Raw genomic sequence first — 13299 nt, forward strand, 5'->3', positions numbered from 1 at the left:
ACAATCTTTCCAAGGAACAGTCATCACTGGGCCATAAAGAACTTTTCCCTAGGAGGCCACAAAATGAATCTATTTTCATTGAGCCTTTAATTAAAAGACCGAGACTATCAAACCAAAGTAAGGTTTTATTCATCTATTTGGTTGTGGAAGGATTAAAAGCGGAATGTTTATTGGCAAAAGAAATATATTTTTAAATCACTCACACATTTTAATTTACTGTTTACAATAATCCTTTCTGTTCATAAGTAATAATGTTCTGACTGTATTCGAAAAGATAGCAGTTGTTCTGGAAATTTTATTTAGACACAAATAGCAGAATTTTTAAAGTCAAAGGCAAAATAGTGCTTAATCTAAGACCTAATCTAAATGGCCATGTCGATTTGGTTAGATAAATGCATCAACTTCCACTTCATTATGAAGGATGAAGTAATCTGTACTACCTCTTCTTCTGAGCACAACTTTAAAAACCTGGATAAACAAATGAGGGAAAAACATTTTTAAAACATTAAAGATGCTAGTAAGTGAGTGAAGAATTGCTTAGCCAAGATCCCAGAGAAGATGGAACTTCAGAGAGGTGAGTCTGTCATTGAGGATACTATTGCCCAAGAGGAATTTGCCAAGCAGTGCTATTAACAGCTTCTCTAAGCTAGGGGATGGAAGTTTAGAATTCTGGCTTACAGGGGAAGACAGGAGACTTGTTCTTCATGGAATATTCATTTGTATCTTTTGACTTTTATATTATATAGAGGTATCACATTAAAACAAAACAAAACGAAAAGATCTAAGGACTATCAAATGCTCTGCTCCAAACCATTTAGAGAATAAAAATAATAAATCATATGTTTCTTAAAGTCAACAGGCATATATCTATATTCTAATTTTTCAAATATAAAAATCAATGTTATCTTGAGACTTATGAACACAGCGCTAGAATGTACACTTCCGTTATATTTTATTCCACTTTTAGGAATCTAGACATAAGGATTGGAAAGCAATATACTTTTTTTGTACTATAGAATATAATTCTAAAAATAATAAAAATTTGTTTTTAATAATCAGTTAATGCCCCTAGGATAGAAGGCAACCAACACCTAAGTCTCTGATGGTTTTACTTTACAAATCTGTACAAGTATTTCCTTCCATTTACCACTGTAACAGTTTCCATTACAGTTACCACCTTACTAAAATCAGATCATGAGTTTAAAAGGTTAGAAATTATAATTGGAACAGTATTTCTCTTCCTGTAACAGAATCACAGGTAGAATCTAGATATTCCTTATTCATTTAAAGATAGACTGTTTAGGGACTTCCCTGGCGGTCCAGTGGTCAAGACTCCGTGCTTCCACTGAGGGGGCGCAGGTTCCATCACTGGTCGGGGAACTAAGCTCCCGCATGCTGCACAAGATGGACTGTTTAAATTGAACCTCACAGGCTCACTAATGAAACTAATAATATCATTAACTTTGTGATATACTTTAGACACTACAGATGAAATCCCAAACTTTTTAATCCACCAGATTCTCCTAGGAAGATAGCATTGTGAATTTCTAGTAACATTTTTCCATTTTGATGCAGAAAATGAGTTCAAGTGGTTTAAGAAAGTGACTTGTAGAGCAGTAAAACTATCAGTTCAACTGAAGGGATGAAGTGCTTATTGGTGCAAAAAAGTAAGCCCCTGATTTGCACAGCATGTCCAGTCTGAGACTACATACCTTGAAAGGAATACAAAAAAAAAAAGTTACTGTGAAAGACATCAGTAAAGAATATAATGTAGAAAAATGAGACAGCTAAGATATGAGCCCAGATGAAATAAAGAATACAGAAGCAATAACTGTAAGAACAAACACATAAAAGATTAATGAAGAACATAAATGCCATCTGTTTTCCATGTTCCTTAAAGACAGTATTGAAGGCATCTTATTGTTTTGGTGTAACCCAGCATTCCTTCTCTATACTCTGGTAAACACCACCTCTCTCCACCCATGTGGTTTAGGTGGGATTCACTCCAGTCCCAGCTCCAGAGGTAGCTGTCATTCACAGTAGCCCATCCCTCTGGGCTTAGATAGGAACTGAGATAGCTAGGTAATCAACTTAGAGATGCTTAGGGGAATTTTATGCTTAGGGTATCTAGAAAAGAAAAACTGTGGGAAGCTATTTTGTAACTTTGAGAAAACTGATATACATTTAAATTGTCTCCAGAAACCACCTCCCATTCTATATGATGAGTACCACACTAGATTATATTTCAATACCTCTGCTTATGTGTGGAGAGGCAGTACAGCACAGGAGTTTTATGTCTGTTTGTTTTTTGGGGTCATGCAGCACAGCTTGTGGGATCTTAGTTCCTTGACCAGGGATTGAACCTGGGCCTTTGGCAGTGAGAGTGCAGAGTCCTAACCACTGGACTGCCAGGGAATTCCCTAGCACAGGAGTCAAGAGCACAGACTATAGAGCCAAACTCTTGGTCTTAATCTCAGCTCTGCTTCTTACTAGCTGTGTGACCCTGGGCAAGTCATTTGAGCTCTTTGTGACTCGTTTCCTCATCTGAAAAATGGGAATAATAGTAGAGCCCACTTAATAAGGTTGAAGTTTAAATGAATTAATACATCAAAAGTACTTAGAATATTGCCTGGAACAGGGTAAGTAGTATATAAATGTTAGCTATTGTTGTTGTAAGGACTAATAAGTAAAACATGCTTAGAACAGTGCCTGACACATAGTAAACCTTGCATAATATTATCCATTATTAAGAGCATTCATTCAGCCGTTCAACCAATATTTACTGAGTACCTTTTCTGTGCCAGGCCAATAATGTCTTCACTCTAGACCAGTGGTGTCCAAAAGGAATATAATGCAAAACATAAATGTGCGCCAAGTACGTAATTTAAAATTCTCTAGCAGTCGCGTTAAAAGAGTAAAAAGAAACAGGCAAAATTACTTTCAATAAAATATTTTAATTCAATATCCAAAATATTATTTCAACATGTAATCAGTATTAAAAATTGAGATATTGGACATCATGTCATTCTAAATCTCTTCATCTAGTGTGCATTTTGCACGTACAGCACACCTCATTTCAGACTAAAGCCATATCTCAATGCTCAACAGCCACATGTGGCCGGTAACTAACATGCAGTTCTTGACATGAAAGGTTAGGGAAAGGGGGGACATGTTCTTTGTCCTCCGGCCCATCCTGCTACTAATTATCCATATAATCTATCTATCTGAAATATATATAATATACATATAGTTATATATAATATATATATTTTTTCGGTTTGCAAAGTCCTTTCACATTTGCTATTCCTTGTTTCATTTAATAGGAACATGCCTTGCCTTGAAGGATGGATTAGATTTTAAGAGATGGGGAAAATTCCCATCAAGAGGAAACAAATAAGCAGAAGCAACAAGGAGGGAAAACCAGGGGTCTATTAGGAAATTAGTCACAGAGATAAACCTAAGAAAATATATCAAGGAAGCCCTCAATGCCAGACCATGGAGGCTGGGGTGTGAATTGTCAGGTGGTAGGGAGAAACTGAAGATGTGAGCAGGAAAGAGGCAAACTTGGATTAAACAAGTGGCTAAACATAGCATGAAATGGAGTGGGAGAGGCTAGAGGTAGTTCATTAGGGAATCACTGCATTAAAATCTCAGGAAGAAAAAATCTAGATAGAGGGATGAAGAGGAAGAGAGAGCCTAGTGGTGTCTGGTACTCAGGAGATCCCAATGTTAGTTCTCTTCCTCCTTTGGTGATTGGGAGATTTTTAGGGAACTTTTAGATAGATCTCTCTCTCTTTCTCTCTCAGTCTGTCTCTCTCCCTCCGTCTCTACCAACAAACATCTGAGTACCTACTACCTGCCAAGGACTATAATAGACCTTGAAGATATAAGAGGGAACAAAGCAGGTAAGATTCCTGACCTCTTACATCTTATATTTTCTGGAAAGAAACAAACCGATTATGACATAAAATATTTTCACATCGTGATAAGTACTATGAAGAAAATAATCATGGAGATGATTGGCCAGGAGAAGGAATTCAGAAGTGGTGACAGTTAAGCTGAGATCTAAAAGGTGAAAGGAGCTGGATGTGCAAGAAGTCAGGGGAAGAGTGTCCCAGGTAGAAGGAAAAGCATGTGCAGAGTCCTGCAGGCATGAAAAAACTTGGATGCTTCAGACTAAACATCAATGTTGCTAGCACAAAATTTGGGTGGGGATTGTGGCAGGAGGTGTAGCGAAGGGGGCGATCAAATGGACAGGTCATGAAGGGCCTGTAGACCAGGACAAGGAACTGGATCTTAAGAGCAATAGGAAATCACTAAATTTCAGTATCTAAAAGGTTGCAGGCAATGATTTCCATTTTACGATCACTCTTGCTACAGTGTGAAAAACTGCTTAAGGCTGGTAAGGGTGGAAGCTGGGATTTCAGGTAGAAAACAACTAGAGAAGAGCAGGTAAGAGATGATGGTGGCATGGCTTATGTTAAGGAAGGTACTTGGGAAAATTAATGACCCCACTCCAATATTCGTGCAGAAAAAAACCCTCTATGATTGCGCTGCAAAAATTTCAAATGAAGGATGTTGTTTTGTCCTATTATGCACTTTTTGGGGGAAGACTGCTACTGAAAAAGTCAACATGAAAATAAATATTTGTTTATTCTAGGTATTGGAACATACAATCTTAACACACATTGTTAAATATTATTTCCGAAATGGAATTTTCAATTTCATTTTAGTTAAGGTGATTAGAAACTTTCTGAGGAGACAACACATGACTTGAGAATTGGGGGGAAAAAAAATTAGGACTCCATGCAGAAAGAACAGCCAAGTACAAAAGCAAAGGGGCAGGAATGAGACTACCATGGTCAAGGACCAGAAAGTAGCCCAGTGGCTGGAGCCGAGTAAGTACCCATCAGCACAAGGTACGTGGGCCATATTTAATCAATGACCACGAGACAGCTTCTCATTCATCTGTCACCTCCACAGTGCTGGCAATATCACGAAGTAGCCAGTAATAAAAAACAAGAAGAGAAAGGTCTCGAGCTACCCGCGCTACAGTATTTTTCAGCCGTCTCACAAGAGCTGATAAAAACTCCATCCACTTCTAGCGAACCAAGAGTAGAAACACCGGTTCTAAAGAGAATGAGTACATCGTCTAGATAGGGCCTGTGTATTCCCGAAGTCTTGACCGTAAAGCTCTTTTCGGATTGATCACCGCCTCCGCCCTCAAGGCACTTCCCTGCACACCTTGAAAGATCCACAATTCTGGAAAATTCTCAGGAACCTCCTCCCGCCGGCGGTTCTCCAAGTCACTTCACATGTGACCTTGGCTCCCCAACCCTGGGCCCTTCAAACAACTAGAAAGCAGCGTAACTTCTCCCGGCAGCGCAAACGAGCTCTCCAAACTCCACTGCCGAAGGAGCCAGGAAAGCCCGCGTTTACAGGCTAAATCCGTAACGTCACATCCGATCACCTGCCCCAGACTCCACCTTACATCGAAAATCACCAGCATGACGAGACCAAAACGCCCGTCGGGGGCGTGTCTCCCCAGAGCCAATGGGCTCTGTCCACCTCCCTCCTCAGTCACTGTTTCGTCTATTCGTGGCCTGTGACGTCAGAGGGAGGAGCGCGGAGGGAGATACGGAAAGTGAGAGGGGCCAGGCCCCACTGTCGCTCTGGAGGCGGAGAAGGAGCAAGATGGTTTACATCTCGAATGGTGAGTTGGAGGGGCTACGTGGGCGACCTCCGTCCTGGGAGGCCGAGCCCCGGGTTTCTTCTATCCTCGCCCGCCGTCCCGGCGCCGCCTTTCCGGGCACGCCCCGCGACCAGGCGGAGCTGGGGGCGAAGTCGCCCGGGCCTGCGGCTCGTCGGCCGAAAGTCCCTGAGCCGCGGCGGGGGCCAAGGTCCCCGTGGTGACGGCGGTGCCGAGTGCCCAGCGTCTTCGCCCTCCTGGAGCTTCTGCTTGTGGGTCTCGGAAAGTGGTCTTTCCTGTCGGGCGTCAGTGTCCTTAACTAGAAAAGACCACACTGTTCACGCCGTTGCGTAGCGCTTGTGCCTCGGGCACTTTTTTTAAGCGTTGTTCGTTTGTCCGCTCATTGTCTTTAATGTCGCCCTATCCGGGTGATACCCTATTATCTGTTTTGCGGGTGGAGACTGAGGCGCAGCCGGATTAAATAGCTTGCCCAGTACCACAAAGGTAGTGCTAATGGCTCAGCCGGGTTTCTAACGCAGGTAGGCTGACGTCTGCGTTCTTACGGTTTTCTACTACGCTTCCTCTTTCTGTAATGTGTAAGAGAGTTGAAGAAAAGCTTTGGATAGGCTTTTTCTCCCAGCAGAGGGGTAGCTCGTCACGCATGTAGCTTTCTGCCCTAATTTCAAGGGGCATAGGGAGTAGCATTACTCCCTGTAGGAGCAAGCTTGATTATTCCTGGAATGGAGAAGCTGAGAGAGACTTAATTCAGTGACTCCCCAAAGACAGTGAATGGAAAGGAAAGACACAGTATGACTGGGTCAGAACAGTGTCAGAACTGCCTGCCCACTTGTTTGACTCAGGTGAAGTAAACGCCTTGGTGCACTCTTAACTAGTTCTTGCATCACTGGAACCAGGTTCTGGTTCTATTTAAGTCATCTGTTTATCTTCAGAGACCGTGAAGGTAGTGAGAAATCTTCTGGCTGAGTGCACTTTGCATTTCTTTGCTTTTCAAAATCTCACTTTCTCTTCCTCCTTGTCTCTTACTTAAAGATCTTTGAAACAAGTAGGTTGATGGACACTAAAGATCAAAGTTTCATCTTCGTTTTGGGCACTTGCAGACTTTGTGTTATATTCTTTGTGGTTAAGGCTGGCAGCTTCTATTATTTATTGAATAATTCTGTGTATTTGTAGTGTGTCTTTTTGTGTATGCATTGTTGTTTTTGATCTACATAAATAACATAAAGGTCCTACTAGGGCCTCTAATCTCACTTTTATAGTTGAGAAATGGCCAACTGCATTCAAGCAACTTATTTCTCTCTGAGGATATTGGGAGGGGAGGTTTCTGCCTTCAGAAACTGGGAAGAAAAGCGCAAGAAAGTCAGAATGGTACAAGTGCATGCAATATATTCTTTAGAATCTCAAAGGAAGAAATTGACGGGTTCCAATTAGATCTGTTTCCTCCCTCCCTCCCTTCTTGTTGCTGCGCGCAGGCTTTCTCTAGTTGCTGCGAGCGGGGGCTACTCTTCGTTGCGATGTGCAGGCTTCTCATTGCGGTGGCTTCTCATTGCGGTGGCTTCTCTTGTTGCGGAGCACGGGCTCTAGGCGCGCGGGCTTCAGTAGTTGTGGCTCGCGGGCTCTAGAGCGCAGGCTCAGTAGTTGTGGCACAGGGGCTTAGTTGCCCTGCGGCATGTGGGATCTTCCCGGACCAGGGCTCGAACCCGTGTCCCCTGCATTGGCAGGCGGATTCTTAACCACTGCTCCACCAGGGAAGTCCTAGATCTATTTTCTTAGAAGGACTGTACCAGCATTTCATAGTCGACAAAAACTTTTTCTTACTGTCAAAGTGACTTTTTTTTTTTTTCTCAACAATTCTGTATGATGACTATCCTTGGAATACTTTTTCTCAGAGAAGGAAAATGTCACGTCACCCAACAAAGCAGAGCTAGTAAGAGGCAGAACCAAGCCTATCACTCACACTCTGTCTTTTAAGTGTAGCCCCTTTTTCTCAGTAGCTCTGTGAGGGCTCAGGTCCAAGTGGATACCTGAAAGTAAGCTGGTCAAGGAAAGAGGAGAGGTAAACTGGGCATGGCAGTGAGTGGTAAAGCCCTTGGGAAAATGGAGAGGAGAGGTAGTTGACAGATGGCTCGTCTCCCAAAATATTCTAACCTGTTGATTTGCAAGACTGAAACTCTAGAGTATTAACTTTTCCTGATGTAGCTTCTATTATTTAAAGTGGTTTGAAAAATATATCCATTTTTCTGTAAGATAAAACTGGAATCTGTAATTCGGATCAACAGCATTCTGTGAAAGAAAAATAGTGGTCATTTTAATGAACAAGCCAAATTCTCTTTAGTACTTAGAGCCCACGAATTCTTTGATATATAAAAATTTTAACATAACAACTGATTCTGAAGATTTTAAGGGTATGTATAAACAGTCTTTTTATATAGGCAGGAGACTTTGCAAGTGAAAGAGATACTCAGAACACATTTAGGAAAATGGAAGTGGTGTGAGCATTCTTTATATTCACTCATCTCATTTGTTTCCTCAAAATACTTGAATAAAGGTATTGTACACCCATGTTCATAGCAGCATGTTCACAGTAGCCAAATGGTGGAAGCAACCTAAGTGTCCATCAATAGATGAATGGATAAACAAAATGTAGTATATACTTACATTGGAATATTCATCAGCCTTCAAAAAGGAAGGAAATTTTGACGTATGCTACAATATGGATGAATCCTGAAGACATTGTGCTAAGTGAAATAGCAAGTTACCAAAGTACAAATATTGTATGATTCCTCGTACAAGGTTCCTAGAGCAGTCAAATTCATAGAGATAGAAAGAATGGTGGTTTTCAGGGGCTGGGGAAGGGAGAAATGAGGAGTTAATGTTTAATGGGTGTGGAGTTTTAGTTGGGGAAGATCAAAAAGTTCTGGAGGTGGCTGACGGTGATGGTTGTATGACAGTGTGAGTGTACTTAATGCCATAGAACTATACACTTAAAAATGGTTAAAATGGTCAATTTTTTTGTGTGTATTTTACCACAGTAAAAAAAAATAGAAAAAAAAAACCTTGAAATGTCACCCAGCAGAAATTACAAACTATAGGAGGCATAATTTGACATATTAAAGGAATGACCTCTAGACCACAGAACTTCACTTCCCTAACCTTTCCTTAGAATGATGCACACATAACACACCTTTCCTTGTGTAGACCATTTGGAACAGTGAACAAGTTGAAAACTGAGCCTATGATTGTTACCTAACTGATTAAATGTAATGCATCTTGTGTCAGGGATTTGTTGCAGTAACTGAAGTTTCTTTATTCTTGTCTATAGGACAAGTGTTGGACAGCAGGAGTCAGTCCCCATGGAGATTGTCTTTTATAACAGATTTCTTCTGGGGAATAGCCGAGTTCGTGGTTTTGTTGTAAGTATAGTAGTCCTCTTAATAGCCCTGATATTTAAGTTCAGCTTGCCTGAAGCACTTTTTAATTGTAATTTTTATTAACAGCTTTTCTAAGGGAGATGAAGACTTGTGTAGTGATAAAACTGCCCCAAACATCTTTTATGATTATGAATATGTTCCTTGAGTTAGTAAGCTTGACCATGTCTTAGCTGTAGTGGTAGCCATTTCAGCCTGCAGCTATGGGGCCAGACCTGCTGGTTCTGCTGCCAGATGACAGCACTTTGCTTTCTCTCTACTGTTCCTGCCTTTAGTGTGTATGTGCAACTTTTACGGCATAGTATACAACAAGTAAACAAGGGGAATAGATCTTGATTTTTAAAAGCTCCCAAGGCATAAACTTTTTTTAAATGAAGGGTTAGCATCGTTACAGAGGAGACAAAAATTTAAACTTCACCATAATTTCAAGCAATTCTTAGTTAAATTCATTTTTTGGTCTTTCATATGCTGTTTGTTTTATGAAAATTGTTCATCTACTAACAAGTCTTACTCATCCAAAGTTTGAATATACATTTGAGTGTCTCGTGGGCAGAGAACTGCAGATATTGCAGAGATGTGGGATGTCTCCTTCCTTCATTGATTTTAATATCAGTAAATGTCTTCTTTTTACAAGGGGCCTTGGGGTGGGCATGACTGTGGGAGGAGGACATCAGAGGAGGTTATTCCAGGTGGAAGAGGCACAGCAAAGATGGCAGAGAAATTTGAAAATCAGCCTATGCTCTTTATACTTAATTTGATTGTAGCTCTGGTTTAGAAAGATTAATCTGATGGCTGCATGTGGCATAAATTAGACGGGGTAAAATGGAAGAAACCGTTCCATAGAGAAATACAACAGGGGACAGAGAGGCCTAAGTTAAATTACTCATTGCAAAACTTCTTTGCAATCTCTTACAAATTTCACCTCCATATTGTTTATTTAAAATATTGTTTTAATTTAGTTAAATCCTTCCCTCTCCACAAATAAAATTCCATTTAAACGGATTCCCAGAAAGCCCTGTGCCTCTGCCACACCACCTCAGCCCCTCCTTCCCCAAGGTAACATTAGGTAGGCTGTTGGCACAGGAAATGGACATGCAGTACTATAAAAGCAGACTGTGGAACTTGACAACTGATACAGAGCAGAGGAAGGAAGTTGGAGATGACTCTGGTTTCAGAGTCACTGCTAGACTCTGTCTAGAAGAGTTACAGCAAATAAGAAAGACAAGGAGTGGTGGCTTTGGCACGGAACATAGCACACTCTGTTTAGACTTGTGCTTGCGCTAGATGGTGTTGTCCAGCTGGCTTCAAGAAATGCGGGTTTGGAGCTAAGTTCGGGTAGTCATCCTCCCACAGAGATGATAGTTGGAACCATGGAAATGCATTTTATAATGTTGAAAGTGGAGCTTCTTGTTTTCTGCCCCTTGTTTCAGTTTCAGAACTCTGTTTCAGCAAGATGTGAAAAAGAGAAGAGGCTACGGAAGCTCATCTGATTCCAGATATGATGATGGAAGAGGGTATAACTTTTTAAATTGATAAAAGATGTTTTTACCCCTCTGTGTAATATAATTAAATTAGAGATAAATAGGCAGACAGACATAGTTAGGCTCATGGTAATTAAAGACTTAAATTCTATTTCACAAAATTAAGGTATTACTGTAAATTAAATCAAGTTGCCTTTGATTTGATAATCAGAGTTAATCTGACAAAGCTAAAATGTATATCAAATATCCTATGGGAAAAGTCTAAATTAGAGGATGAAAACTGATGGCCAACATTAAAATCTAGAGGTTTCACTTTAGAATCTGGATTTCCAGCTGCTAATGAAAACCTCACGATCCAGCAGCACTGGGTGGGGATTGTGTTTCTATATGGCAGATATCAGCTGGAGCTGGGTTTCAGTTGGACATTTATAGGAGGAGCTGTCCCGTTTATCCTAACCCTTGCTTGACTCACTTTCCTCGTGCGCATTATGCAGCTGGTCTCTTTGAGTATTTGAATTTGTGACTCGCGACCTAAATGGTAGTTCCTATTTTAAATAAAGAAGAGGGTCTATTTGAGTGTTTAAAAGGAATCAATTGAAGTAGTGTCTACTCAACAGTAGAAATTAACTTTTCTTATCTTAGGCCACCAGGAAACCCCCCCAGAAGAATGGGTCGAATTAATCATCTGCGTGGCCCTAATCCTCCTCCAATGGCCGGTGGATGAGGAAGGTAACTTAAAATCTGCAATTCTGCAGGGATTTCATTTTGAAAATGCCTCCTTAGGCAGGTTTTCTTTAGGAAAGCAGAAGTCACAACATTTTGTAATTACTCAGACATCTTATTTGGAAAAATATTTTTATCTTAACCCTTGAAAAATTGTCTTTTGAATCAAAATGTCTTTTGAAGAAGGTTTTATAACATGTAATGACTAGCTTTTTCATACAGATCCAAATTACTAACTACTAACTATTATAACATTTTCTTTTAGGTAAATGTCTGCTCTAAGAAGCAGACAACTGGACAAGCACATTCATAGCAGAAGGAAACCATCAAGAAATGGAGCGTTGACCACACTGGACAACTTAGATGAATGTGTACTCTAAACAAGGATTGCTCTGTGTCCTCACAGATGAATGAGGTCATGCTGGGAATTCCCCCCGCAGGGATCTGGCATGACTGACAGGCAGTTCTATAAATGCATGTGTTTGTCTCATCTTTTTTGTATCGTTTATGAAAGTATTAATATAGTTTTAATAAGTAAATATTTTTAGGTTACAAGACTGACTTCTCATCTTTATATAATTAAAACACAGAAAGCTCCAAATTTGAAGAAGAATAAACAGCTGCGTATTGAGTACTATTAGTGTCACCTTTTTCAACTTCTGAAATACTGTTCATTGCTTTTTTTTGTTGTTCTTTATAAATAAATCACAGTGTATTTCAGTAGTATGCATATGATATCTGTGCTTTTGAATTAATTTTTATCTTAAAACCTATTTGTCCCATGGATCTTTAATACAATGTGTCTTACTTGCTACCAGATGTAATTATCAGGGTATTTGTAAAGCCATAACCAACAAACCTGAGCTACAAAATGTAGATTTGCTAGGTGGTCTTTAAAATCAAGGACTTCAATGCTATCTTTACCAATTTTAATTCTAAACCATTGCTTAAGATATACTGCCTGTTGGCTTTAACCCCATCTGAATGCTGGTAACTCTCATTCTTTCACTAGAATGAAAGGTCTGTGAGGTTAGGGATTTTGTCTTCTTTACCCCAGTGCTTTGAACAGTGACTACGTGTAATAGGCACTGAAATATTTATGGAAAAAATGAATAATACAGATAATTCTACTTTGTGTTTAACAGTCTTTGAAACCAAAGTGTTCAGTAAAAGCACTTTTATATCCATTTATAAGTATTTATTCAACTCTGTTTGCCAGGAAATGGGGATGTGGTGGCATTAATAAACACTGGTCTGTATGAAAACCAGACTACAGGCGGACAAGACTGGAAGCAGGGAGTTGGGTTTAGAGGATGTTGTGGTGGTCCAGGTGAGATCGGACCAGGTAGTGGCAGTAGGAGTGGAGAAGTGAATGCATTCAAGGCATATCTGAGGGACTGTGGGATTTGCTGATGGCTTTGGATGTAGAAGATGTGGACAATTGAAGAAACAAGTGAAACAGGATGGTGAAAATGGGAGTAGATTTTTTTGGGGGGGAGGCGGGGATCGAGTTACATTTTGGATATATTTAAGTTTACAATGCCTTGTAGACATCTAAGTGGAGATACTAAATAAGCAGTTGGTTATCAGGGCGAGATCCAACCTGGAAATACATATTTGGGAGTTATCTTCATATTTAAAGCCATGAAACTGGATAAAGTCATCCAAGGAGTGTGTAGAGAGAAGCCCTAACTCCAGAGAATCCCAACATCAGAGGCCGGACTGAGCATGGTTAGTGAAGTACGAGGAGAACTAGAATTACGTATGGTGTCTGAGAAGCCAGAAAAGACAGGTGTGATGACGAAATGAGACACCAGTTATCAGCTGCTCCACAGTAAGCACGCAAAACAAAACACAAGTAGGTTGCGGGCATGCTGCAGCCAGGACCAATCACAGCAACATCAGCCAATGCACCCTCCCACCTCACCCTCCTCCGGGCAGCTCCGCCCTTCCTCTTTCC

At 40.4% G+C, this 13299-nt stretch overlaps 1 protein-coding gene across 1 annotated transcript; it reads left to right on the forward strand.

Moving 5' to 3' along the window:
- The first annotated feature begins 5582 nt into the window (after nt 1-5582).
- On the forward strand, nt 5583-12526 carry SELENOK (selenoprotein K). Its single transcript, XM_082347988.1, has 5 exons — nt 5583-5713; nt 9030-9120; nt 10566-10649; nt 11259-11345; nt 11605-12526. Exons 1-4 carry the CDS (start codon nt 5695-5697, stop codon nt 11338-11340), a joined length of 276 nt encoding a protein of 91 aa, XP_082204114.1. The 5' UTR covers nt 5583-5694; the 3' UTR covers nt 11341-11345; nt 11605-12526.
- Nucleotides 12527-13299: the final 773 nt, after the last annotated feature.

Source organism: Balaenoptera borealis, assembly GCF_965194805.1.
Source record: "Balaenoptera borealis genome assembly, chromosome: 12".
NCBI lineage: Eukaryota > Metazoa > Chordata > Mammalia > Artiodactyla > Balaenopteridae > Balaenoptera > Balaenoptera borealis.

What these genes read in the sequence shown, in the direction of transcription:
- SELENOK (XM_082347988.1), top strand. An exon ending in GCCGAGTTCGTGGTTTTGTT is followed by an intron (nt 9,121 to 10,565) that starts GTAAGTATAGTA and finishes CCCTTGTTTCAG; the next exon opens with TTTCAGAACTCTGTTTCAGC. An exon ending in AGATATGATGATGGAAGAGG is followed by an intron (nt 10,650 to 11,258) that starts GTATAACTTTTT and finishes TTCTTATCTTAG; the next exon opens with GCCACCAGGAAACCCCCCCA.